The following is a 24,337-nucleotide window of genomic DNA, read 5'->3' as shown; positions in this document are numbered from 1 at the left end:
GCCTCCTTCTCCTCCCCATGCGGGAGGGTGGCTGCAGGTGATACGGGGTTAATAAATGTACAAGGGAACAATACAGGGGATTGTATAAGAGAGTTAGAAGAATCCCTTGCTTACACAAAAGTATTGTCTGTTGTAAACACCTATCATGCTTACTAAACAGAACAAGGCACAAACTACTGATAAGGGGAGGAGACAGAGGCTTGGTTCTACTGATAAGCAACTATTGACAAAGAAATGCGAATGTCTGGGTCTATTGATAAGGGGGAGAAGCTGATGATTTATGGCTGAGATACCGACCAAACCCTAAAGCCATGCGCGAACATTAAAAGGTGAAAAGTTTAAGAAGAGGAAGACTCATTTACTTCATCTTGAAGACCCCTGCCCACAGGAGGAAGACTCATTTACTTCATCTTGAGACCCCTGCCCGTGACCAGAGCGGGGCACTGCGAAGGCGCAAAGGACCTTCTAGCTCATTATAATACGAAGCGGGGACAGATACTAAATATGTATAGGCATATCAGTAATCTAATGTATATGTATGCCTTAAGGGAATAAACGTAAAGGAAAAACGACCCTGGGTGTGCATGCTTTGGAGGAACGATCCCCATGCACCTCAGCGCTGAATAAAGCATACCTACTTTACAACTTTAACAAGTTGTGGAGTCAATCCGCGTATCACAGGCAGCCACCACCACCAGCACTGTACATTGCCCAATCCCCTCTCCTGTAAGGCTGGATAAATATTGACTTTGCACTTTGCATTCACCCACTGCGGAGCTCCCTTCTCCTCCTGAGTCGTGGGTGCAGAGCCCGAGATGAAGATTGAGTTCGCTCCCCTCTCCGTGCCACTGCACAGGAGGCTTCAGACGGCATCGGTGGTTCAATGGGTCTTCAGCTTCCTAGCTCTAGGTAAGAGAAATCTTCTCCTCTGAGGGGCCACAATAGCTTTACCCCAACTCCTTCCCTCCCCGGCCCCAGGTACATATGGGTACAAAGGTCTGGAATGGAAGGAAAGTGGCATTAAAGGTGTCTTCTGGGAGCCTGCAGTGAATCCCAGGCCATGTTAGGACAAGAGATTAGGAGTAGCCATTGCACTTGCACATCTCTGTTTGTCTCACTGTATGAAGAGGAGGATGGGAGGCTTGTTCTCATTGGGTTAGTTATCTTTTGCCCCCTTTTCTGGGTTGTTTTGCTGTTTCTGAGCACGGTGGCACTAGGGAAGCGCATGGGAGCACCTGCACGTCTTACACAGCACCTAAACCCATGTAGTTCCAGCTTCTCCTGCCCCATAAGTTCAGTTTTCCTGGTCTAAAAGTGCTGCCCTGCTCAGGGTCTGTCCTCAGGAATGGCATTGCCATGCTTGAGGGTGGGACGATGGGAGGAGCATGGAGGACTCTGCTTTGCAAGCCTGGGAACAGGCACTTTGCTTTATACCCGTGCTCATCCCAAAAGGGAGCTCTTCCAGGGAAACCCGAGCAGGCTCGGGAAGAGACATCAGCAAACTGGGACCCAGACAAACTGCTGTGTGGAAGGCATCAGGTGCTGATGGAAAGGAGAGACAGGCGGTTTTGGGTAGGATGCATTGGGAAGTAAGGAGATGGGAGACCCAGAGGTAAGCTATGGAGGGTGCAAACAGTCGGAGGCCATTTACAGCCCATCAGGAGCCCAGCTGGAAGGTGACATCCCAGAGTTTCCCATTGTCACGTAAATCCTTAATCTCAGATGGGATCTGTGTGAAGCTTTTGCTTTGTTGTGGCAGGAGAGGTTTTGAATACCCCAGTACTTAGAGGCAGCAGATCTTTGTCTATGTATGGGTCCAAAACAATACCTGCAAAGAGGCATAGGCTCTGCTTCAGAGCCTCCATAAGGTTCTGAGACAGCTCCATGCAAAGATGTGCAGCTGAATGGTCAGCTTTGTACCAGTACCTGATGGACTGGAGCACTGGGCCATACTGGTCCTGATGGCATAGGTGTTTGAATGCTTCATGGCATAGATTTAGCCCATGCTAAGTAATGCTTTCCAAACTATATGTGATCCTATGCTGGCACACTTTGGGCAATGGCAGAGGGTAGGGACCATTGCTGGTACCTGGGATGGATGAGGCGGTCCCTACTGGAAGAGCATTAGCAACATGGGCATGACTGGGCAGTGCTGTTCACCCACTGGCTCAGCAAGACATGGAATTCCAGGATGGTTTGGGTTGGAAGGGCCCTTAAAGCTCATCCAGCTCCAACCCCTGCCACGGGCAGGGACCCCTTCCACTGGAGCAGCTTGCTCCAAGCCCCTGTGTCCAACCTGGCCTTGAGCACTGCCAGGGATGGGGCAGCCACAGCTTCTCTGGGCACCCTGTGCCAGCGCCTCAGCACCCTCACAGGGAAGAGCTTCCTATGGCTCGGATGAGTTGCTTTGTAGAGGTGTAACCAGTGTGTCCCCTTGGGCTGCTCTGGGACAGTGCTGACAGCATCCCTCTCTAGGTGGAGGGGAAACCCCACTGACACAGCCAGCTGAGCTGCCCCAAAGGAGTTATGGCATGGCAGAGTGCAGGGCATTTGGTGTCATCCTGGGCCTGCATTATAGACTCTGGAGCTCTTCCAGTGCAGAACTGATCACAGAATCATAGAATCATAGAATAGTTAGGGTTGGAAAGGACCTCAAGATCATCCAGTTCCAACCCCCCTGCCATGGGCAGGGACACCTCACACTAAACCATCCCACACAAGGCTTCATCCACCCTGGCCTTGAACACTGCCAGGGATGGAGCACTCACAACCTCCCTGGGCAACCCATTCCAGCGCCTCAGCACCCTAACAGGAAAGAATTTCCTCCTTAGATCCAATCTAAACTTCCCCTGTTTCAGTCTGAACCCATCACCCCTTGTCCTGTCACTGCAGTCCCTGATGAAGAGTCCCTCCCCAGCATCTTTGTAGCTCCCTTCAGACACTGGAAGCTGCTCTGAGGTCTCCACGCAGCTTCTCTTCTCCAGGCTGAACAGCCCCAACTTCCTCAGCCTATGTATTCAACCCACCGGAGAACACCTTGCAGTAGGGGACATGGGTGTTGTTAACAGCACAGGTGAGATCTGACCAAAGCCATGCAGCCTTGGATCCAAGCCTCCATACTGGGACATTCTGGGGTGCTCTGGAGCTCCCTCTGCCCCTGCACTCAGATCTCCTTCCATGGTGCCTGGGTGGGATGGGATGCAGTAGAGATGCTGCCGCACTGTTAACAAGGGATGCAGCAAAACATCCCCGCTCCCAGCACAGATGCAGCTGGGCCTTACAGAGCTTTTACAGTGTTTTCCAGCAAAACAACTTGTCCTTCAGGTTTTTCCCTTCTTGGTGTTGCGAACAAGCTGTGGCTTGAGTTTTCAGTGCTCGAAATCACTTCTGAGCCAGCAGAAATACAGGAAATGATCAGGAGGGAGGAATGAAAAGGTAACACGGAGATGCTCAAAACACAGGCTCTGCACCTTGCAGCCTGCTCTGAATGAGGGTGTGCCCCAAACCCACAGCTCCTCCATGGCTGCACTTCCAGACATAACTATCATCTCTGGAACAGTTTTACTTTGATTTTAGGTGGGTTTTGTCATACTGAAGCCAAAGCAGTTAGGAAATGCCCTATGAAAGGCTTTAGAGATGTGATAACCAAACCCTACCGAGAGATTCCAGCTGGTTTGGTCCATTTCATTAAGTTTCTTTAAGCCTGGAGCTTTTCTTCCAAAAGCTCCTGGTTTAGCAACAATAGAAGCTCAATCCTATGGGATACCCTTAATGTCATCCCATGAGCTGCCAAACACCATGTTATAACCCTCAGGTGCAGAGATCAGACCTTACATGGTCAGGATTTGGCCTCTGGCTTCACCTTTATCCTCATACAGGCTTATGGCATCTGCTGCTACAACAGGGCTCGTGAAAGCACTCATTAGAGTGAAGGCAGAGCTTTGCAGAGCCCTTTGGCTGGGGATCCAGCAGCACTGCTTGCAGGCTGCTGTTGCTATGGTTGTGCTAATGCAGCCCCTGAGAAGCTAAGAGCAGAGTAAGGGGCTCATTCATTATCCACAGGGTGCTGGATGACTGGAGCAGCTTGACCCCGGTGCTGGCAGGGAGCAGCAGCTCACAACAGGCAACAGGCATTGTCCCTGCAGCTGGTTTCCTCGAGGATGCTCCTAGTAAAGGGCACAGAGACAAAAGGAGACGTTCGCTTCAGATGCCAGCAGCTGATTGGAGGAGAGTGCACAGTGAAAGGATGGGATGCAGGGCATGGAGTGGGGACCACATCGCCTTCCCGCTGCAGGATCCTAGTACTGACAAGTGCCCCTCCTAATGCAGTGGAGCCAGGCTTCTAACACCTAAAGGATTCCAGTGTCTAAAGGGACCCACAAGAAACCTGGAGAGGGGCTTGGGACAAGGGCCTGTAGGGCCAGGCCAAGGGGAATGGCTTGAACCTGCCCGAGGGGAGACTGAGCTGAGCTCTTAGGCAGAAGCTCTTCCCTGGGAGGGTGCTGAGGCGCTGGCACAGGGTGCCCAGAGAAGCTGTGGCTGCCCCATCCCTGGCAGTGCTCAAGGCCAGGTTGGACACAGGGGCTTGGAGCAAGCTGCTCCAGTGGAAGGGGTCCCTGCCCGGGGCAGGGATTGGGGCTGGAGGAGCTTTGAGGTCCCTTCAACACAAACCAGGCTGGGATTTGGTGATTCTATGACTCTACAAGGCACCGAAATCAGCCGGTGATGCCCAAACCTCCTACACTGCTTCCCATTGCCTCTCATTCCCAGCCTCCATGGACTTGGGCAAGAGCATCCCTCCAGACGCACCATGCAGAAGCATTAGTGTGCGGCTGAACCCCTGCAGACAAACCCAGCGCAGAGGCAGGAGACCCGCTCATGTCGCCTCTGCAGATCCAGTGTACAGCACCCAGCCTTTGGACCCTGTCAGTCAGCAGGGCTGGCTCAAAGGGCACATGGTGCCAGCAGGAGTGAAGCTCCTTGAAGGCTGAGTGTAGTCCATAGCCTGGGACGGCCTCTGTGCAGGCTGTCGCTGCCAGGGCTGGCGCTGGGGACCTCAGCAATGTGCATCTTGGAAACCCTTCTGACAAGTGCAATAAGGACCTGACTCACTCTGGGGCTGCTGTGACGCCAAAAAAGCTCTCTCCATAGGCTGCTCTTTTCCCTGTTTCGGGCTGAATGAGCAAATGCTGGGTAAGCAGCAATGCTGGGCCCAGCAGCAGTTGGATGGGACATGAATCCTGTTTGGATTTGGCTAGGGAAGTCTTCCAGGTGCTTTGTAGCCTGTGGCTCACTTGGAGCTTGTGGCATATACATAAAACCACAGAATCCCAAACTGGTTTGGGATGAAGGCATCTTAAAGCTCATCCAGTTCCACCCCTTGCCATGGGCAGGGACCCCTTCCACTGGAGCAGCTTGCTCCAAGCCCCTGTGTCCAACCTGGCCTTGAGCACTTCCCATGGCAGGGGGTTGGAAATGAAGGTCTTTTCCAACCGAACCATTCCATGATTCTATAATTATGGGGGCAGAAAAGCGGAAGGCAGATATTATACTGATGCTGTGGCTGAATTCTAAAGGTTATTCTCCCACCTGTCCCCTAAAGAATACCTCAAAGGCAGCAAGGCAGAGCCACGTCGTAACCACATCTCATTGCCATTTGTGTGCTTGATATTTCCATCCTCACCAACGAACTTGTTCCCATGACCAAACTGGGGCTGGAACTGGATGATCTTTAAAGTCCCTTCCAACCCAAAGTATTCCATGATGCTAAGCTGGAGCATTTGTCTGGCTCTGCAGAGCCCCGGCAGCTGACAGGCTTCAAGGATGGGCTTCTAATGCATGACTTGCAGACCTCCGCCATCCCCATCCTGACACAGGCTGCCGTCCCTTCCAGCATCATTTCCGAGATCCAACCGCCCTTTGCGGGCACACAGGCTGGGCTTTGCCCCCAGGGGGGAGATGTCTGCTGAGGTTCCCTGGCCAGGAGCCCAATGCCATGCTCAAGATATCCCTTAAAGTGTTTGCTGGCAGCCAGCCCCCAAAATGACGAGTGGTGTGCAGGAAAGCAGATGCTGAGGAAACGTGGCTCTCATCCAGGCTGCTCTGAATGGACCCCAGCCATGAAGGGACAGGCAAGAAGCCCTCTTTTGCCTCTTGGGGTTACACGCAAAGGGAAGAAAGCAACGATTGTGGGGAACGTAGAATCACGGAATGGTTTGGGTTGGAAGGGATCTTAAAGCTCACCCAGCGCCAGCCCCTGCCACGGGCAGGGACCCCTTCCACTGGAGCAGCTTGCTCCAAGCCCCTGTGTCCAACCTGGCCTTGAGCACTGCCAGGGATGGGGCAGCCACAGCTTCTCTGGGCACCCTGTGCCAGCGCCTCAGCACCCTCACAGGGGAGAGCTTGTGCCTTAGATCTAACCTGAACTTCCCCCGTTGCAGTCTGAACCCATCACCCCTTGTCCTATCGCTGCAGTCCCTCTCCAGCATCCTTGTAGTATTTCATAGGCATAGAAAGCAAAATAAACTGAATATTGAGGGAAGGTCTCTGTGCGCAAATTCTGCCCTCAAATAAGACAAAAGTTGAGTTGCTTATGGAGGGAGAAATGGATAATTCTATCATTGCAAGATAAAGCCTCACTTGGGTGATAAGCGCTTCATTCTGCAGAGCGCTCTTTGAGCTTTGCACGGTACAGTAAAGAGGGAATAGAGTATTAGCCACTTCTGCAGCAGACCTGATGACCCGGCTCCCATGTGCAGTAAAACTGCAACCACTGCATTGCTCCTCAAGCAGAGTTCATGTCTTCTGTGGACCCAGGAGCCAGGTTTCATGCTCTGGGCTGTTTTCCTCAAGGGTTATAAAGATGGTGTCTACGGCATTTGAAAAGAGCGGCACCAGGCATGAGCAGTGATTTGTTCTGACCTGGGAGGTGCATTGTGGGTTGGACTTGTTGCTCTATTGCACTGATTCCCCATGCTCTGTGCTAGTGCTGACCCAGGCACAGTGTCTCTACCTACATGAGGACACCAGATCCCATTTCAGCTTTAAGGAGATTTGAGGCTCCAAGGAGACCTTAGAGCAGCTCCAGTGCCTAAAGGGGATGTGGGAAAGCTGGAGAGGGGCTTGGGACAAGGGCCTGTAGGGCCAGGCCAAGGGGAATGGCTTGAACCTGCCCGAGGGGAGACTGAGCTGAGCTCTTAGGCAGAAGCTCTTCCCTGTGAGGGTGCTGAGGCGCTGGCACAGGGTGCCCAGAGAAGCTGTGGCTGCCCCATCCCTGGCAGTGCTCAAGGCCAGGTTGGACACAGGGGCTTGGAGCAAGCTGCTCCAGTGGAAGGGGTCCCTGTCCGTGGCAGGGGTTGGGGCTGGAGGAGCTTTAAGCCATTCAAAACCAGTCTGATTCTATGCTCCCCATGATCATGCCAGGGTTTTAGAAAGGGGCAGGGATTTAGTTTTACATGCAAAGCTCTGGGACAAAGGGACTTGTCACCAAAACCAAGACTGAAAAATAGACCTCCTAACTTATCCTAAGTAAAAGTAAACAGGAAGTACAAGGATATCTTACATGAGAGCATCGTAAACCTTTTCCCTCATAGGCCTGAGCTGAGATGAGCTGGAGAGGGCAGGAGTCAGATGGCTCCCAAAGATAACAATCCAGGTCTCAGAGGATGAGGGCATGGATGCATCTACCTAAACCTTAAGCTGAACAGGGCATCTCCATCCTCACATCCTTCAGCCCAGAGTGCTGGGTCTATGATGAAGACCCAGAGGAGAGCATTATAAAGAACCCACCACGCATGGTGTAACCCATGAGCTGGGGATGGCAAAGGGCTTGGATCAATGGGGTATCTTAGTCTACAGCACCAGGTCTTCCAGAGGAGCTGATGGAGAGGACACAGCTCTTCCCAGGCACTTCTTAGGGTATCTGCTTTACTAAGTAGGCATTGGGTGGCCAGCAGCTATTCCCCATCACTGCGGACTTTGGTGGGCTTTGATGCACCAAGTGATTCCTGCTTGCACGCACTTTTCTTCTCTTGTTCCCATGCCAAAACAGGGCATGAAGGAGATGGGAGGTGGAGGGAAAAGCTGAGGACTGACTGGAAGCAGCTCAGAAAAGTCTTTAATGACTTGGGAAGGTCCCAAATCATTAATGTCTTAAGGAATGAAATAAATCATTCTTCTAAAAATCAGTGATGACACAGAACTGAAACGGCTGAAAATCCTCTAGAGGCCAGGGTTAGAACTGAGAGTGAACCCAAGGAGTGGAGGAAAAGGTCCAAAATCAATAAGAAATAACTCAATAAAGGGTAAAATCTTATATATGGGCAGATAAGACATTAAAAATGAAAGACAATTAAAATGGTGACTCATTAGCTCAGGACAAAGCTGTTGGGGACTGTACAGACAGGGCACAGTGGCCTGTTCTGCTGCCACTGCAAGATGCTGGGTGTCATCAGAGTGTATTAACAGGAGGTTTGGGGTAAAACAGGGACATTGTCATTGCAGAGATCTGTCTGACTTCAGAGAAAGGCCAGACAGCAAAGGGATAGAGCTCTGATCCGCAAGGAAAAGTGAGGTTCCTGGGGGCAAAGGAAGACATGGTGGGCTTTGAGAAATAGGTGGCTGCTGCAAGGATGGTGCTTGGTTCCTCTCCAGGGTCTAGATAGGAAAGAAACCTCTGCATCAAAGATGCCTTCACATTGATAAAGTAACCCAGCAGCAAGCCCAGGGATGGGCTCCATCCCAGCACCGGAGTCCCTTCAAGTGCACAGAATCACAGAATCACAGAATGGTTTGGGTTGGAAAGGACCTCAAGATCATCCAGTTCCAACCCCCTGCCACGGGCAGGGACACCTCACACTAAACCATCCCACCCAAGGCTTCATCCAACCTGGCCTTGAACACTGCCAGGGATGGAGCACTCACAGCTTCCCTGGGCAACCCATTCCAGTGCCTCAGCACCCTCACAGTAAAGAACTTCTTCCTTATATCCAATCTAAACTGCCCCTGTTTCAGTTTGAACCCGTTACCCCTTGTCCTGTCACTACAGTCCCTGATGAAGAGTCCCTCCCCAGCATCCCTATAGGCCAAATAGGCCTCACTAGGCAATCAATTAGGCGTCATTAGAGAGGGACTCTTCATCAGGGACTGTAGGGATAGGACAAGGGGTGATGGGTTCAGACTGAAACAGGGCAAGTTCAGGTTGGAGATAAGGCAGAAGCTCTTCCCTGTGAGGGTGCTGAGGCGCTGGCACAGGGTGCCCAGAGAAGCTGTGGCTGCCCCATCCCTGGCAGTGCTCAAGGCCAGGTTGGACACAGGGGCTTGGAGCAAGCTGCTCCAGTGGAAGGGGTCCCTGCCCGGGGCAGGGATTGGGGCTGGAGGAGCTTTAAGGTCCCTTCCAACACAAACCAGTCTGGGATTCTATGATCGTTCCTCTCCCAAAGCCCACCTGATCCAGCTGCCGCCTCACCGCTGGCTTTTCCCTCAGCACAGTGCTGCACAGCTGCCTTCATCGCCCTCTTCTTCACCCGTTTTTGGCTGCTCTGTGTCCTCTATGCCGTGTGGTGGTTCAAAGACAGGGAGAAGCCCAGCAAGGGTGGGAGGCGGATCCATGCCGTCCGGAACAGCGTCGTCTGGAGGTACATGAGGGACTATTTCCCCATCACGGTAAGTGTTGCTGATTCCAGAAGCACTGATTCCATAAGGACCACCTTTGTCTTTGGTGTTTAGAGGCAGTTTGGGGCAAGAACTTGTGACATGGGGTTCTGGGAGGTCAGTGTTGAAGGATCATCTGTCCATCATTTTCTATTCAGTATCTGAAGAGGGCTACAAGGATGTTGGAGAGCAACTCTTCATCAGGGACTGTGGCAATAGGACAAGGGGTGATGGGTCTGAACTGAAACAGAGGAAGTTTAGACTGGATCTAAGGAGGAAATTCTTTCCTGTTAGGGTGCTGAGGCACTGGAATGGGTTGCCCAGGGAGGTTGTGAGTGCTCCATCCCTGGCAGTGTTCAAGGCCAGGTTGGACAGAGCTTGGGTGGGATGGTTTAGTGTGAGGTGTCCCTGCCCATGGCAGGGGGTTGGAACTGGATGATCTTGAGGTCCTTTCCAACCCTAACTGTTGTACGATTCTATAGTTCTATGATTCTATCATCTTCCCAGGTCCCAGATAACTGCAAGACCAAGTATAAAAGAAGACCACCATTTTCACAGTCACATACTTTAATTGTCTGCCATCGGGTTTCTTTGCTCTTTGCAAGGCAGAAAGTGATGCTGAGGACCTGCTGTGGGTTATATATGGCACATCTCTAAGATTAACTCTAAATATGATTTGAGGAATGGCTGAGGGACCTGGGGGGTTCAGATGGAGAAGAGAAGGCTCAGGGGGGACCTGATGGCTCCCTACAAGGGCCTGCCAGGAGGATGGAGCCAGGAGGGGCTGGGCTCTGCTCCCAAGGAACAAGGGATGGGACAAGAGGAAGCGGCCTCAAGCTGCCCCAGGGCAGGTTTAGATGGAGCTGAGGAACAATTCCTGCCCCAGAGGGTGCTCAGGCATTGGAACAGGCTGCCCAGGGCAGGGCTGCAGGCACCGGCCCTGCAAGGGTTCACACCCCGTGGAGACGAGGCCTCAGTGCCATGGGGCAGGGGTGGCCTTGGCACTGATGGGAATGGTTGGACTGGATGAGCTGAAAGGGCTTTTCCAACCTGGCTGATTCCATGATTCTGTGATTTAAGGGCTTCCGGATGAGCTTCAAAGCCCCCAAAAGGTTTATCGTAACTTTATGGGGAGGAATGGGAACACATCCCAGGAAAGCTTGTGGGGAATTTTGTCATAAGGGACAGGTTATATTGTATGACATTTAATAGGAAACACAAAATGGGTTCCTCATAAATTATTCTCAAGCTTGCCTTAGAAGATGCTAGAATCCGTGAGCTATTTCTGTGGCTGTAATGATTATGCGCAATAGAGACTCAGTAAATTATTCCTGGCCATAAGCTGCTGCTTGGGCAGCGTCCAGCCAACCTCTCTGCTAAATCTTGGCTGCCCACTCAGCCCGGCATCATTTCTTCTCCCATCCCTCTGTAAGGACATGGAAACCCCTTATGAACGCCACGGTGCAGTGTCCGTCCTTCCTTTCCTGGGTGCAGGACTGTAAGACCAATAAGACCTTTACCAGTAAGCCCAATAGAGGCGGTGTGGTTACTGGGATAGAAGGCCAGGAAGGTTCCCTGGAGCCTTTCTTATGGCTGGGATGGGAGAAGTTAGAGGAGGGTGCACAAAAGGACATCAGAAACCAAACTATGATGACAAGAGTATTACAACCAAGGAATCACATAATGCTATTTCCCAAAGACAGCTTCTCAGTCTTCTGCACTTCCTAAGCCAGAATAAAAGATTTAGCAGCCCATTCTGAATGCATTTGCCACTATATCATTTGGCATCCCCAGCATCGTGCAGCAAGGAGCTCCCCTTGTGAAGCACACAATGTGAAGACCTCCCTGCTCCCTGCTTGTTTCACTCGAAACTCCCTGGTTAGCCCATGCAAATCCTGCCCCACATACCCAGGCCATTCCTGGTTTTATACTCTGTTATATCCCACATGTGCCAGCTTTTTTCCCAGTTGAAAGCCCAAATGTGTTTGCTCCCTTGCAGGGGAAGGATTTCATTTCCTACCATTGAGCATGAGCTGATTTGTGCCGAGCTGGGCGGAAGTTAGGCATTTGAAATATTGCTGTAACCATCCTGTACACTGCTGTCACGGTGAACTGAGCTGAGCTTTTGGGCTGAACGTGCACTGCTGGACCTCTCCTTTAGAATCAGTGACTCCCAGCCTGGTTTGGGTTGGAAGGGACCTCAAAGCTCCTCCAGCTCCAACCCCTGCCACGGGCAGGGACCCTTTCCACTGGAGCAGCTTGCTCCAAGCCCCTGTGTCCAACCTGGCCTTGAGCACTGCCAGGGATGGGGCAGCCACAGCTTCTCTGGGCACCCTGTGCCAGCGCCTCAGCACCCTCCCAGGGAAGAGCTTCTGCCTAAGAGCTCAGCTCAGTCTCCCCTCGGGCAGGTTCAAGCCATTCCCCTTGGCCTGGCCCTACAGGCCCTTGTCCCAAGCCCCTCTCCAGGTTCCCTGCAGCCCCTTTAGGCACTGGAGCTGCTCTCAGGTCTCCCCTTCAGGAGCCTTCTCTTCTCCAGGCTGAACAGCCCCACTTCCCAAATCCCCATCCAGCACAGGGGCGCAAGGGGAGTGGGATTTGGGGACATGGACCCGGGTGGGCACCCCCCTCCCTGGGCTGTGTTTGTGCACAGATTGAGTTTGTTCAGCCCTGGAGAATCCGTCATCCAGGGAAGATGCAATGTGTGTCCTAATCCTCCAGGTCCCAGCAGCACACTCAGCCTGGCCGAGCACCGGTGACTGAAGGCAGGAGGAGCTGCCTGTTTTATTGTAGGAAGTGGCTTTAAATGCTGCCTGTAAAGGATCCCTGGGCACGTTTGGAGTCGTGGAAGCAGAGAGACTTTGGGATGAGCATCTGTTCTCTGGGGATCTGAGCAGCACGGATTCGCACAGGGCTGCAGTGTCTGGCACATGGGATTGGGCAGGCTCTGAGCAGAGTGTGTGCAAGCAGCACCCTCTGCTGATACCATCCTTGCACAAGTACCGCTGCTGCTTGGGTTATTCCACTTGGAGATGGGCGGCTTTTAGTCAGGGGTTTGCTATAGGATCAGGCAGGATCTGAATAAGTGTGAGTGGTTTTGAAAGGTAAAGGACAAGAAAGCAGTGAGAATTCCAAGTGAAGCCCAGTGCATTGCCCAGGAAAGTTGTCTTTGCTTCATCCCCCTATATTTTTGATAGAATCATGAGATGGCTTAGGTTGAAGGGACCTTAAAGCTCATCCAGGTCAACCCCCTTATGTTTATTTACATGGCTCCTTCATGCTAATTCATCAGCGCATCTTTATTAGGGAGGATGCACTCAGCATTACAGTGAAAACAAACTTCTCCATCTCGCGGCCATGGGAATGCACATCTTCACTGCTGCTTCTTCCCATCTCCGCCATCTCCTGATACTGTGAAACCCCTGTCACCAGCCTCCCTCACACGGCCAGGGTGTTTTGGTACCCTCAGCTGAGGAGAGCCATGGATGTGCAGAAGATGAGGACGAGGGTGAAATGGGGAAAGCATAACCTTGACAAGATCCATCTCTACTGTAGTCCCCAAGCAGAAGCCACCATCCTTTTGCTGGCTATAAGTTGGAGTTGGGTGCTTGGTTTAGACAAGACATTTCACCGTTACACTGCACAACCTGGATTACCGTTTAAATCTATTATCTGGAAGCTAAAATTAAGGTCTTAGAGGGACAAATTCTGTCTTTGGCTGCTGTCATCGTTCAGAGCAACCCCAGTAGGCACCATCTTAGCAGCCTTATTCAGTGCAGCCTGAAAAGTGCCTTTTATGTGGCCAAGGTCCCTGTGGCCTTCACTGCACTGTTTTTCCCCTTCTGAAGAGCCACAAGACACATTTCACCAGCCTTGGGGTTATCTAAGTGTCAGTTGGACCTTACTATCTATAGCAACTGGCAGAGTCCCAACCTGTGTCATTGTGCCTGGGGACAGGCTACATTGGGCTTCTTTGTTAGCATAACTAAAATGAGTTATTAGAGAACTAGTTGAACCCTAGGAGCTGTGATTTGGGATGGCTCCATCCCATAACTCATTCATTCTCATAACTGCATAAACCATGACGGGGGTTGTTTGAGGGTATATTGTGCTTCTGGGGAGGTACAAGGCATTGCAAGAGGGGGAAGAGCTCCACTTCATGTGAACCCAGCCCGACCAGGAATGTTTTCCTTCTTTTCATAGAAGAATGGTGCTATTTGTGACTGGGGGTTTTGTGTCACGGCCCATGATGTTAAATAGCACTGCTGGTCTTTGCTTCCTTCTGTTGGCTGAAGGAGAGATGAGAGGTCCTTAGGGCAAAAGCAAGACATGGCCAAATGGCCCAGAGCCACCTCTTTGTCCTTCCTGAGCAACTCTTCTGTCCTGCTCTTGACCCTCTATTCTCTGACCTTAAGTAAGAGAGAGGCCATGGCTGAGGTCAGGTCCACCAGAGGACTGTGTCCTACCATAAGGATAAGGATACAGGAGGTCCTGCAAGACCGCCAAAAGCAGCATTGCACAAGAGCAAGAGAACACTTGGGCTTTTTGGAGCTGCCATCCTTAAGCAGAACTGGGAATGAGGGTGGTGAAGTCCCATCCAAACTGGACCCCTTCCACTGGAGCAGCTTGCTCCAAGCCCCTGTGTCCACCCTGCCCTTGAGCACTGCCAGGGATGGGGCAGCCACAGCTTCTCTGGGCACCCTGTGCCAGCGCCTCAGCACCCTCACAGGGAAGAGCTTCTGCCTAAGAGCTCAGCTCAGTCTCCCCTCGGGCAGGTTCAAGCCATTCCCCTTGGCCTGGCCCTACAGGCCCTTGTCCCAAGCCCCTCTCCAGCTTTCCTGCAGCCCCTTTAGGCACTGGAGCTGCTCCCAGGTCTCCCCTTCAGGAGCCTTCTCTTGTCCCGGCTGCCCCAGCCCAGCTCTCTCAGCCTGGCTCCAGAGCAGAGGTACACGTTAATGTGGCATCTTGAGATGAGAAACTGCCCTTGTCTCACCAAGGAAACTTTGGCTCAACCACTTGTTTGCTCACGGACCAGCCTGGCCGGACCCTTGAGTCCTTTGACAATGATTAAAGCTTCAACTCACCCAGAAAGCCTGAAGCAGCAAATGCCACCCGGTGGGTGAGGAGATGCCAACGCACCCAAGGCAGGAGGGAGGAGATTCACACCCCTCTGCACCTCAACCCCGTCCCCATCGAGCTCTTCAGTGCAGGAGTTGGGTTGTCTGGTGTCGAGCATTAACTTCACTGGCTGTCTGGGAACAGAAGCTGACCTCTGGCATGAAGGCAGGGAAGAAGTGAACCAGCACTGGGAACAACACGTGGGAGGATCGAGCTTCTGCGTTAAACAGTTTCCAGAGGGAGAATTTCCAGGCTTAGAGTCCAGGGGCTTGACCAAAGTCGAGACCAAAGCCTCTCCTCTGCTACAGATCATAGAATCATAGAATGGTTTGGGTCAAAGGGACCTTTAAAGCTCATCTAATCCAACCCCCTGCAATGAGCAGGGACAGCTTCAAATACGTCAGATTTCCTCGTACAAGCTCTTTGGTTTCTTTTTAAGTCTTGCCCGTGTCATCCAAATGGGAGCAGACACTAAGACAAAATGAGGACCTTCTCTCCCATCCTTTCCTTATGCCTGGAAGGAGCCCAGTTTACAAACCTAATAGAGGCAAATAATTCAACTTGGTCACTAAGATGTGGTCAGAGCTATTGCAGGGACAACTGTTGCGTTATCATGCAGGAAACATTAACCAGAGCCCCAGCACGTTGGGATGTCTCCTCGGGAGGGTTTTTAAGGTGTCTTGTCCCAGGTGAACTCCCATTGAAGCAGTTTGCACAGCTCAGTGGGTACCCTGAGTTCAACTCTTCATTATGAAGGAGGATGCTGTGACCTTGGGTTACATCCGGGCACTGAGCCTGCTGTCATCCTCTCTTCTATGCCGCACACATACAGCATGTTTCCAACACACCCGAGCATCTCAGCTCCCTCCTATAAATCACACAGAGATGAAGGGCTGTTTGGGAGCAGAAGACGGATGCAGGAATCATTGATGTAAGCTAAAATGACTCAAAAAGGAGGCAGGGGCCCCAGGCACTCAGTAACTCAGCCATCTGCCCCTCTTCCTGCTTAGGTACCTCTGCACTGGCCAGCAGTGGAACTCTTGTTTGTCCATTCCTCTCATTAGGAGCAGGCGCTTGAATGGGCACATGTGTACAGTCAACAGAGCCTTAGGACAGAGGGGAAATTAGCCATGATGTAAGAAAGTAAAATGCACCCTCGTGATTAACCTGTGCTTCTGGCTGCTTCTAGGAAAACACATGCACCACGAGCTGCTCCCGAGGGAGGTTGGGACCGGGGTGCTGGAGGGGTGATGTGGTGAAAGGCGCCGGGCTTTGTTGAGCACGGGGGCTGTTGAGTTGAATGGAAATTCATGGTGGCTCTGTCAGGGTTAACCTTGGGAGGGTTCATCCTTCCCTGGTGCTGTGAGCATCCTCGGCACCCACAGGAACCATTCAGTTTTGACCGCTTCTGTTGGGTTACACACGCGCTGGCTGGTGCTGGCATGGCAGGGTCTTCTCAGCAGCATAGCTGCAGGGTGGGTTTGTCACAGCAGCCCCTCTCCTCTGGGAAGTCCATAGCGAGTGTAACCCACAGGGTCCAAATCCTGCTTGTGCCTTATGTCCCTTTAATCCTCCCCTCCTCTGCTGTCCCATGTAGGATCTCCCAGGCTTCAAACTCAGTGGCAGATTGGATGAGTGTTTAATATAGCTGCTTTGGTAGCCTTCAAGGGCTGCGCCTGCAATCCATGGTGTTCATCCCTATACACTGGACACAGGCATTCCACATTCCCTCTTCCCGATAAGACTGCAGCAACCTTGGGCAGACATCCAATCATAGAACTGCAGAATCCCAGGTTGAAGGGACCTCAGGGATCATCTGCTCCAACCTTTCCAGGCACAGCATGACCTAGACTGGATGCCCAGCACCCTGTGCAGCCCCATCTTAACGGTGTCCAACACTGGGGAGTCACCGCTTCCCTGGGGAGATTATTCCAGTGGTGGTTGTTACCACTGGAAACATTTCCCTCTTGTGTCCATTTGGAATCTCCCCAGCAGTCACTTGTGCCCATCACCCCTTGGCTTTCCCATGGGATTCCTTGTCAAAAGAGAGTCTCCATCTTCTTTGTAGCCACCCTGGCACATGGGGATCAGGTCTCCCTGAGCCTTCTCTTCTCCAGCTGAACAGTCCCAGCTCTCTCACTGCTGCCCAGCCCTTGGACCATCACTGTGGCCCTTCTCTGGACCTTCTCCAGCCCATCCACATCTTGTTTGTACAGCAGGAACAAAACTATGCCATGGACCCCCCTTCAGGAATCCCCCATCTGCTCTCCATAGCCAATACTCCATCCCCATAAGGCAACAGCACTAACTCATGGCCCCTTTTTGCTCCCATCTGGTGTGCAGCTGGTGAAGACGGTGGACCTGGACCCTAGGCAGAACTACGTGATGGGATTTCACCCCCATGGGGTCCTGGCAACAGGAGCCTTTCTCAATTTCTGCACGGAGGCATCGGGCTTTTCCACGCTCTTCCCGGGCATCACCCCGCACCTGATGATGCTCTCCACGTGGTTTCGCATCCCCTTCTTCAGGGACTACCTGATGAGTGGAGGTAAGCAGGGAAACAGCACAAGCCAACCCCTCCTGCAAGTGGTGGGATGGGTGGGGGAGCAGGGGATGAAGACACAAGGGGAAGAGGAGTCAAGGGTCTGTTTGTCCCTATCTATGCCGATGGATCCCATGTACCTTGTGGATTCCATTGCGAAGAATGTGGGAAGACATTAACTTGCTGTGTTTGCTAAAAAACTCCTGCAGCATTTATTGATGTACTTGAAAAGGTAAATACACCGTCAGAAAAGTCCTGTATTCGAAGCAACACTTGCTCATGGTAAAATCACAGAACCCCAGACCGGTTTGGCTTGGAAGGCACCTTAAAGCCCATCCAGTTCCAACTCCCTGCCACAGGCAGGGCCACCTTCCACTAGAGCAGCTTGCTCCAAGCCCCCTCCAACCTTCAACCCGTACAAACTCTTGGCTTATTTTTAAGATACTAAATAGTCTTTGTGCCACGAATGGGCTGAAAATGGGTTTCTTGTGGATTTCTTGGAGCTTCTCTCTCCTATGGTTAGATTTGTCTGATCTACTTAATACGTCATGTGCTAAGTGAGGGCTTGAACTGTGGGGAGTGAAAAACATTGATTCTCTGCTGGTGGCCTGTGATTTGCAAACCATGTTATGGGGAGGAGAAGTGTCAAACTGTATTGCTGCATTTCATACAAATATGGGTTTAGATTTCATTCAGCACTGAAAATTGCTGCCATGCCTTTTAATTTTGGCTCTGAACAAGAGGCAACAGGCATAAACCATAGAAAGGTCCACCCGAACGTGAAGAACTTCTTTACTGTGAGGGTGACTGAGCATTGGAATAGAATCACAGAATCATAGAATCAATCAGGTTGGAAAAGCCCCTTAAGCCCATCCAGTCCAACCGTTCTCCAGCACTGCCAAGGCCACCCCTGCCCCATGGCACTGAGGCCTCGTCTCCACAGGGTGTGAACCCTTGCAGGGCCGGTGCCTGCAGCCCTGCCCTGGGCAGCCTGTTCCAATGCCTGAGCACCCTCTGGGGCAGGAATTGTTCCTCAGCTCCATCTAAACCTGCCCTGGGGCAGCTTGAGGCCGCTTCCTCTTGTCCCATCCCTTGTTCCTTGGGAGCAGAGCCCAGCCCCTCCTGGCTCCATCCTCCTGGCAGGCACTTGTAGGGAGCCATCAGGTCCCCCCTGAGCCTTCTCTGCTCCATCTGAACCCCTCACGTCCCTCAGCCGTTCCCCATCACACTTGGGCTCCAGGCCCTCCGCTAGCTGCATTGCCCTTCTCCAAACCTACTCCAGCAGCTCACATAGCTTGCTCAGAAAGGTTGTGGAGTCTCCTTCCCTGGAGATATTTAGGAGCTCTATGGACACAATCCTGAGCAATGTGCTGTGGGTGACCTTGACTGAGGTTAGACTAGATAACATTCAGTGGTCCCTTCCAATCCCGGCCATTCTGTGAGTGTACAAGAGAGGATGCAAACAGCAGCTCACACTGTTGCAAAACCACATGGCAGGAGGGGAAGCAGAAATGAAAAGGAATAGGGGAAAAGTAGATGGAGAGAAGGGGAAAGGAGCGTGGAGAGATTTAAGGACACCAAGAAGAGATGATCTCAGCCTCTAACCTGTGAGCTTGGGAAACAGCCCCTTCTGCAGCTCAATGGGCTCATCCTGTGTGTGGGATTCAATAGACTAAACACAGGCATCCAGCTCCTCCTGAGATACCCCGGGGCTGTCATCACCCTGTTTTCCACATAAACTCTGGCTCCTGCTGTTGGAAAATATTTACATGGAGAGCAAGGAATCATAACAGTGAGATATGGGAGAGATCTGGCCCAGGCGAGGGACGGTTTAATCACTGTAATGTGGGAGCTGGGTGCAGAGCTCATTTTCAGGTCCATTGAATCCGTTTGACAAAGAGGTTTTAAATTGCTCCTGAAACAAGAGCTTCTTTAAAGAATCAAACCCACATTGCTCTGTCATTTCCAAATGAAAGATTTGAGATTTTGCTAGGAAATAACATCCAGGGACCAAATTCTGCACCAAATTCCACTTTAAATCCATAGAGTCATAGAATGGTTTGGGTTGGAAAGGACATTAAAGCTCATCCAGTTCCAACCCCTCACCATGGGCAGGGACACCTTCCACTAGAGCAGGTTGCTCCAAGCCACATCCAGCAGCATCCACTGAAATCTGTGCATCTTTTGACCTAAAGCAAATGTTTTGCTGACTTTAGAATCATAGAATCACAGAATGGTTTGGGTTGGAAGGGACCTCAAGATCATCCAGTTCCAGCCCCCCTGCCATGGGCAGGGACACCTCACACTAAACCATGGCACCCAAGGCTTCATCCAACCTGGCCTTGAACACTGCCAGGGATGGAGCACTCACAGCCTCCCTGGGCAACCCATTCCAGTGCCTCAGCACCCTCACAGGAAAGAATTTCCTCCTTAGATCCAACTTGAACTTCCTCTGTTTCAGTCTGAACCCATCACCCCTTGTCCTGTCACTACAGTCCCTGATGAAGAGTCCCTCCCCAGCATCCCTATAGGCCCCCTTCAGACACTGGAAGCTGCTCTGAGGTCTCCACGCAGCTTCTCTTCTCCAGGCTGAACAGCCTAGACCTGGTCAGGATTGAACTCAGTTTCATGTGACAACAAAGCAAAGCGGGTTTTCCCTGGGGATTGTGAGCACTTAGTTCTCAGTTTACTTTTCCCCTGATTTTTCCCTGTTTCTCACTCCTGGGCCAGACAGCAAAGGGATAACTGCATGTTCATGCCAGTCTTGGGTGCCATGGTTGAGTGTGAGTTGTCCCTGCCCATGGCAGGGGTTTGGAACTGGATGCTCTTAAGGTCCTTTCCAACTCAAACCATTCTATCATTCCATGAATCCAGCATCCCTGAGGGCAGCTGGGCTGAGATTGCCAAAGTGTAGGAAACCTCTGACAATAAAGTGTCTAGCACCCCTTTGGAGCTGGATAATGGGGGCAAAAGGCACAGAGCAAACCACAGTCGTGTGGGTTTTACAGATACTGATGCTTTCTTCCTCTCTGCCCCTCAGGCCTTGTCTCCTCAGATAAGGAGAGCGCATCCTATGTGCTGAAGAACCCAGAGGGTGGGAATGTGCTGGCCATTATCGTCGGTGGAGCACAGGAGGCGCTGGATGCTCGGCCGGGATCCTGCACCTTGCTGCTGAAGAACAGGAAGGGATTTGTCCGCCTGGCTATCGAGCACGGGTGATGCAGGGGATGGGCTCAAGGGGCCCTTGGGGAGGGATGTGGCTGCTTCATGGGGATGTTCCTGCTGGTTTTAGAGTCATAGAATCATGGAATGGTTTGGGTTGGAAAGGACCTTGCTATCATTTAGTACCAACCCCCTGTGGAAGAACTATTTGAGAAGGGGGAAGGTGTTTTGGGGTGGGCTTTGCTAATTTTCATGCACTCACATTGGGTTCAAATCCTCGCAGCACCCCCCTGGTCCCCGTCTTTTCCTTTGGGGAGAATGACCTCTTTGAGCAAGTGAGAAACCCCCAGGGCTCCTGGCTGCGGAGGATCCAGCACCGGCTCCAGAAGATCATGGGCATCTCCCTTCCCCTCTTCCATGCAAGAGGCATCTTCCAGTACAGCTTCGGGCTGGTACCCTACCGTCGGCCTGTCTACACTGTGGGTAAGCCCTTCCTTGGCCAACACAATACAGCTACACTCAGCCTGGCCAGTGGGGGGACCAGGGACATCCCCTGGGTTGTGTTCTTGTCCTGGATGGAGATGCCAAGCTGGAGCATCACGCTGTGGTGGGCTAGAAGCATGCTGGCAATGAAGCATCCTCAACTGCTCATGTGTCACACTGATTTGGATCTCTGGCTTGGTCTTAAGACAAAGCCCAGGTCATCTATGCATCAAAGCAAAGCCCCACAGCATACACATCCATCCCATTATCTGCGTGGGATGCAGCCAAACCCAGCACAGCCCAGTAATAAAAACCAGTGCAATAACATTGAGTTAAACTCCTTTCAAGCCGATTTTACAAGCATGAATAGGGCAACACCTATGCAGTTTGCAGGTTTGCTCAGTGTCCTATGCAGACACAGCTGCAACCTGCAACCTATTTGCGTGGCAAGATGTTTCCAGCAGAGATCATGCCCATAGAAGACCAAATTCAAAGCAAGTCTTTGGTTTTGAAGCACTTCTGCCTGGGTTCATCAACTCCATCCTTGCCCCACGGAGCTGTTGGAACCCATCAGCGCGGCTGATGCTGTGCGAAGTAGCCTGATGAAAGAGGCGGTTTGGAAAGATCAGATCTCACCCCACTGATGAGGTTTGACAGCCAGCAATTACTTCTAATTGCTTTACAACCTGTTTGGATTGTCTCAAGGGGTTTATGAGCTGTGCAGTATCACAAGGGCTCTTCATTAACCTGAGGAGGAGCAGCCTTACACAACGATGAAACCCTCCCGCGCTTGACAAACACAGTTTGAGTAAGAGACCAGAGCAAGAGAGGCATCACATGGACTTCATGTCCCTTGCAGGTGCCTGGTCCTGCTGCTGGTGGCTCTGGGAGATGGGAAGGAGCTTATTCTATTGACAGGAATCAAATGAATTAGATTTACCCTTTGAAAAAGCATGATTTCATAGAGATATAAGGGCACTAATAAAAATCAGATGTTTCACAGAAGCTTTAATCTGAGTAAAGTGGAAGCATCCCGATCACTAGTGTATTTAAGTGGTCTTGGGCTCCCCAGTGCCTCAGTGTCCCCATTTGCCATGGAGATTCCCAAATGCTTGGAAGAAACCCCAACATCATTAAGATGATGCTGTCTTTATGTGCAGCACATCTGAGATGCTAGGCTGGAGGGATCGCATTGGGATGCAGCACTTTCTACTTCATAATGCTACACAGAGGGTCTTTGGCATTACGCAGCTTTGCAGAAACTGAGGCAACGATAGGTGAGACCTTTGAGACCAACATCAGAGCCCGTATCTGAACCTCCATCTCCTTACCTCCTTGGTTGTGCTACCCCCCAGACTCCAGGATATGACTGGTCGTATCAATCCATCCAGTGCATCCTTGGAGACCCCAGCTCCGTGCTAAGATGTGCACACTCTACAGAGGGACCTGACACTGCCTTCTCCTAATGCCTGTGTTTGTTTTCCAGTTGGGAAACCAATTCCCGTGCAGAGGAACCACAAACCCTCTGAGGAAGAGGTGGATCGAGTCCATGAGAAATACCTAAACGAATTGAGCAAGCTCTTTGAGGAGCACAAAGCTAAATACAACATCCCAGAAGACAGACACCTGGAATTCATATAGAGCTCCTCAAGCAAGATGAAACCATGGAGATCAAGCTCCAAGTTTTCCCTCACTTCCAGAACAACCTCAGCTTCGTCACAGTTAACATATGGTCTGTACAGTGTAGGGAGAAAGACTTGATTTTCGCATCACTTGCATGGGTGTAGGGAAAGAGTTTCCATCTTTCCTCCCTATAGGACATAAAAGACATAAAGAAGAAGGAATCCCATCTGTGGCCAGCACTACTCAAACACCCCAGCAGAAAACTCCCACTTCCAGTATGGTTTGGATACCAGTTTCTCAAGAGATTTCCAGGGAAATAGGAATTCCCGAAGGTTTCACTTCCATTATATGCAGTTGGAAATGGAACGATGAGCCATAATTTCTGCTGAGTACATCTGTCTTTTTAAATACAGTTTGTCTACATCAACAAATGCTCATTGCTTGCTTGTGTTCTTCACGTCTTCAGTTGCTCTGGGCTCTTCTCCCATCGCCTAAAACACAGTTATCGCAAAGCTCATACTTGTAGCATGGTGCTGGGTACCCACAAGCAGCATCACGATGCTGTACCCCACCAGGGCAAAAGAAATAAAGCACTTATAAAGGGCAAAGGCTCATCCAGAGGGTTTTTCCTAAGTGGGCTCCACTATTCCTGCTTCTCTTTTAACCCCAGACACCTCTTCATGGGAACACCTTGGACTAGCCACCAGTGATGGAAGTGCCGTCTCTCTTATTCGCTAAGGAGGGAGCATGGCCAGGAGACGGGAGAAGGGAGAAGTGATTTGGGGCAGGAAATACAGCTCATAAAGCCACGTCTGACAGAGGATCAAGGCTTTAAGCAGCTGCTGCTTCTTGGTATCCAGAACTTTACTAAACTCCGTGCTTAATGGGATTTCACAACATGGAAGTTTTAGAGCCTTTTTGCCATCACCTTTTCCCTCTCCATTCCTTTCTCTTCCCAAATCCCAATATCCTGCAGAACACACGCTCTTCCTTGGCTTTATTTACCCCAAGAACTGCATCTAACAAGGAAACCACACAGAGCTGTTTCTCCACTGGCAATACCCCATTGTGACAATACTCCCCCACTGTGCTTCATTCCTTTTTCCCTTTCCTCCTGCCCTCATCAAATCACTCCACTGGATTCTTAATCTGAATGACCTGCTGCAAATCCCCGCTATTCCCCGAAAGCAAGGGAACAACAAGGAGGAATTTGACGGAGCCCTTATCGACATTTCCAAACGCTGCTGTAATCCCACACTTAATCCAGTCAAATAAAGCAGGTCACCTGCTATGGTTTCTTCTTGCTTTCTATTAATAGACTTTTTCTTTTGTCTTTAAGGATGGAGGTGCTTAAGGAGGAGGAAGATGTATGCACCAGGGATGTAATTCTCTCACACCCTTTTCATTTTGGTGCTCATCACATTCCAAGCTTTATCCTGATGCGAGCTGCTTTTTCCTACCCTTTCCTCTGCCTTGCCTGCTATTTGCCACCCACAGATCCCAGGAATTCTGCCGCGACCTTCTACAAACATCCTGATAGGAGTCAGTGCTGGAGGGGAGTGATGGGGATGTCCCCAGGGACACAGTGCAGGGTGCTCTGGGGATGCTGAGATCTTGATGCAATGGGAAGCAGAGCAAAGGTGCTGCTGTTGGGGTGGAAATCAGCAGTGCAAGAGGGACATGATTTGGGGGGGACATCAGATAGGCGGATGGATGCAGTGATATTGTGGGGATGTAGAAAATGGCGAGGGAGGAGGATGC

At 51.3% G+C, this 24,337-nt stretch overlaps 1 protein-coding gene across 1 annotated transcript; it reads left to right on the top strand.

Annotated features, from left to right (window-relative positions):
• Positions 1-773: 773 nt before the first annotated feature.
• MOGAT2 (monoacylglycerol O-acyltransferase 2) lies at positions 774-23,007 on the top strand. Its single transcript, XM_065675899.1, has 6 exons — positions 774-909; positions 9,485-9,663; positions 17,110-17,314; positions 20,349-20,523; positions 20,754-20,953; positions 22,440-23,007. The coding sequence occupies exons 1-6, from the start codon at positions 816-818 to the stop codon at positions 22,592-22,594; spliced, it is 1,008 nt and encodes a 335-aa protein (XP_065531971.1). The 5' UTR covers positions 774-815; the 3' UTR covers positions 22,595-23,007.
• Positions 23,008-24,337: the final 1,330 nt, after the last annotated feature.

This window comes from Lathamus discolor, chromosome 4, assembly GCF_037157495.1.
Source record: "Lathamus discolor isolate bLatDis1 chromosome 4, bLatDis1.hap1, whole genome shotgun sequence".
NCBI lineage: Eukaryota > Metazoa > Chordata > Aves > Psittaciformes > Psittacidae > Lathamus > Lathamus discolor.
This window is presented reverse-complemented; position numbering and strand designations above follow the sequence as displayed.

Coding starts and splice junctions, on each gene's coding strand:
- MOGAT2 (XM_065675899.1), top strand. CDS start 816: ATGAAGATTGAGTTCGCTCCCCTCTCCGTGCCACTGCACAGGAGGCTT. Junction 910..9,484: donor CTTCAGCTTCCTAGCTCTAG/GTAAGAGAAATC, acceptor CTTTTCCCTCAG/CACAGTGCTGCACAGCTGCC. Junction 17,315..20,348: donor GGACTACCTGATGAGTGGAG/GTAAGCAGGGAA, acceptor TCTGCCCCTCAG/GCCTTGTCTCCTCAGATAAG.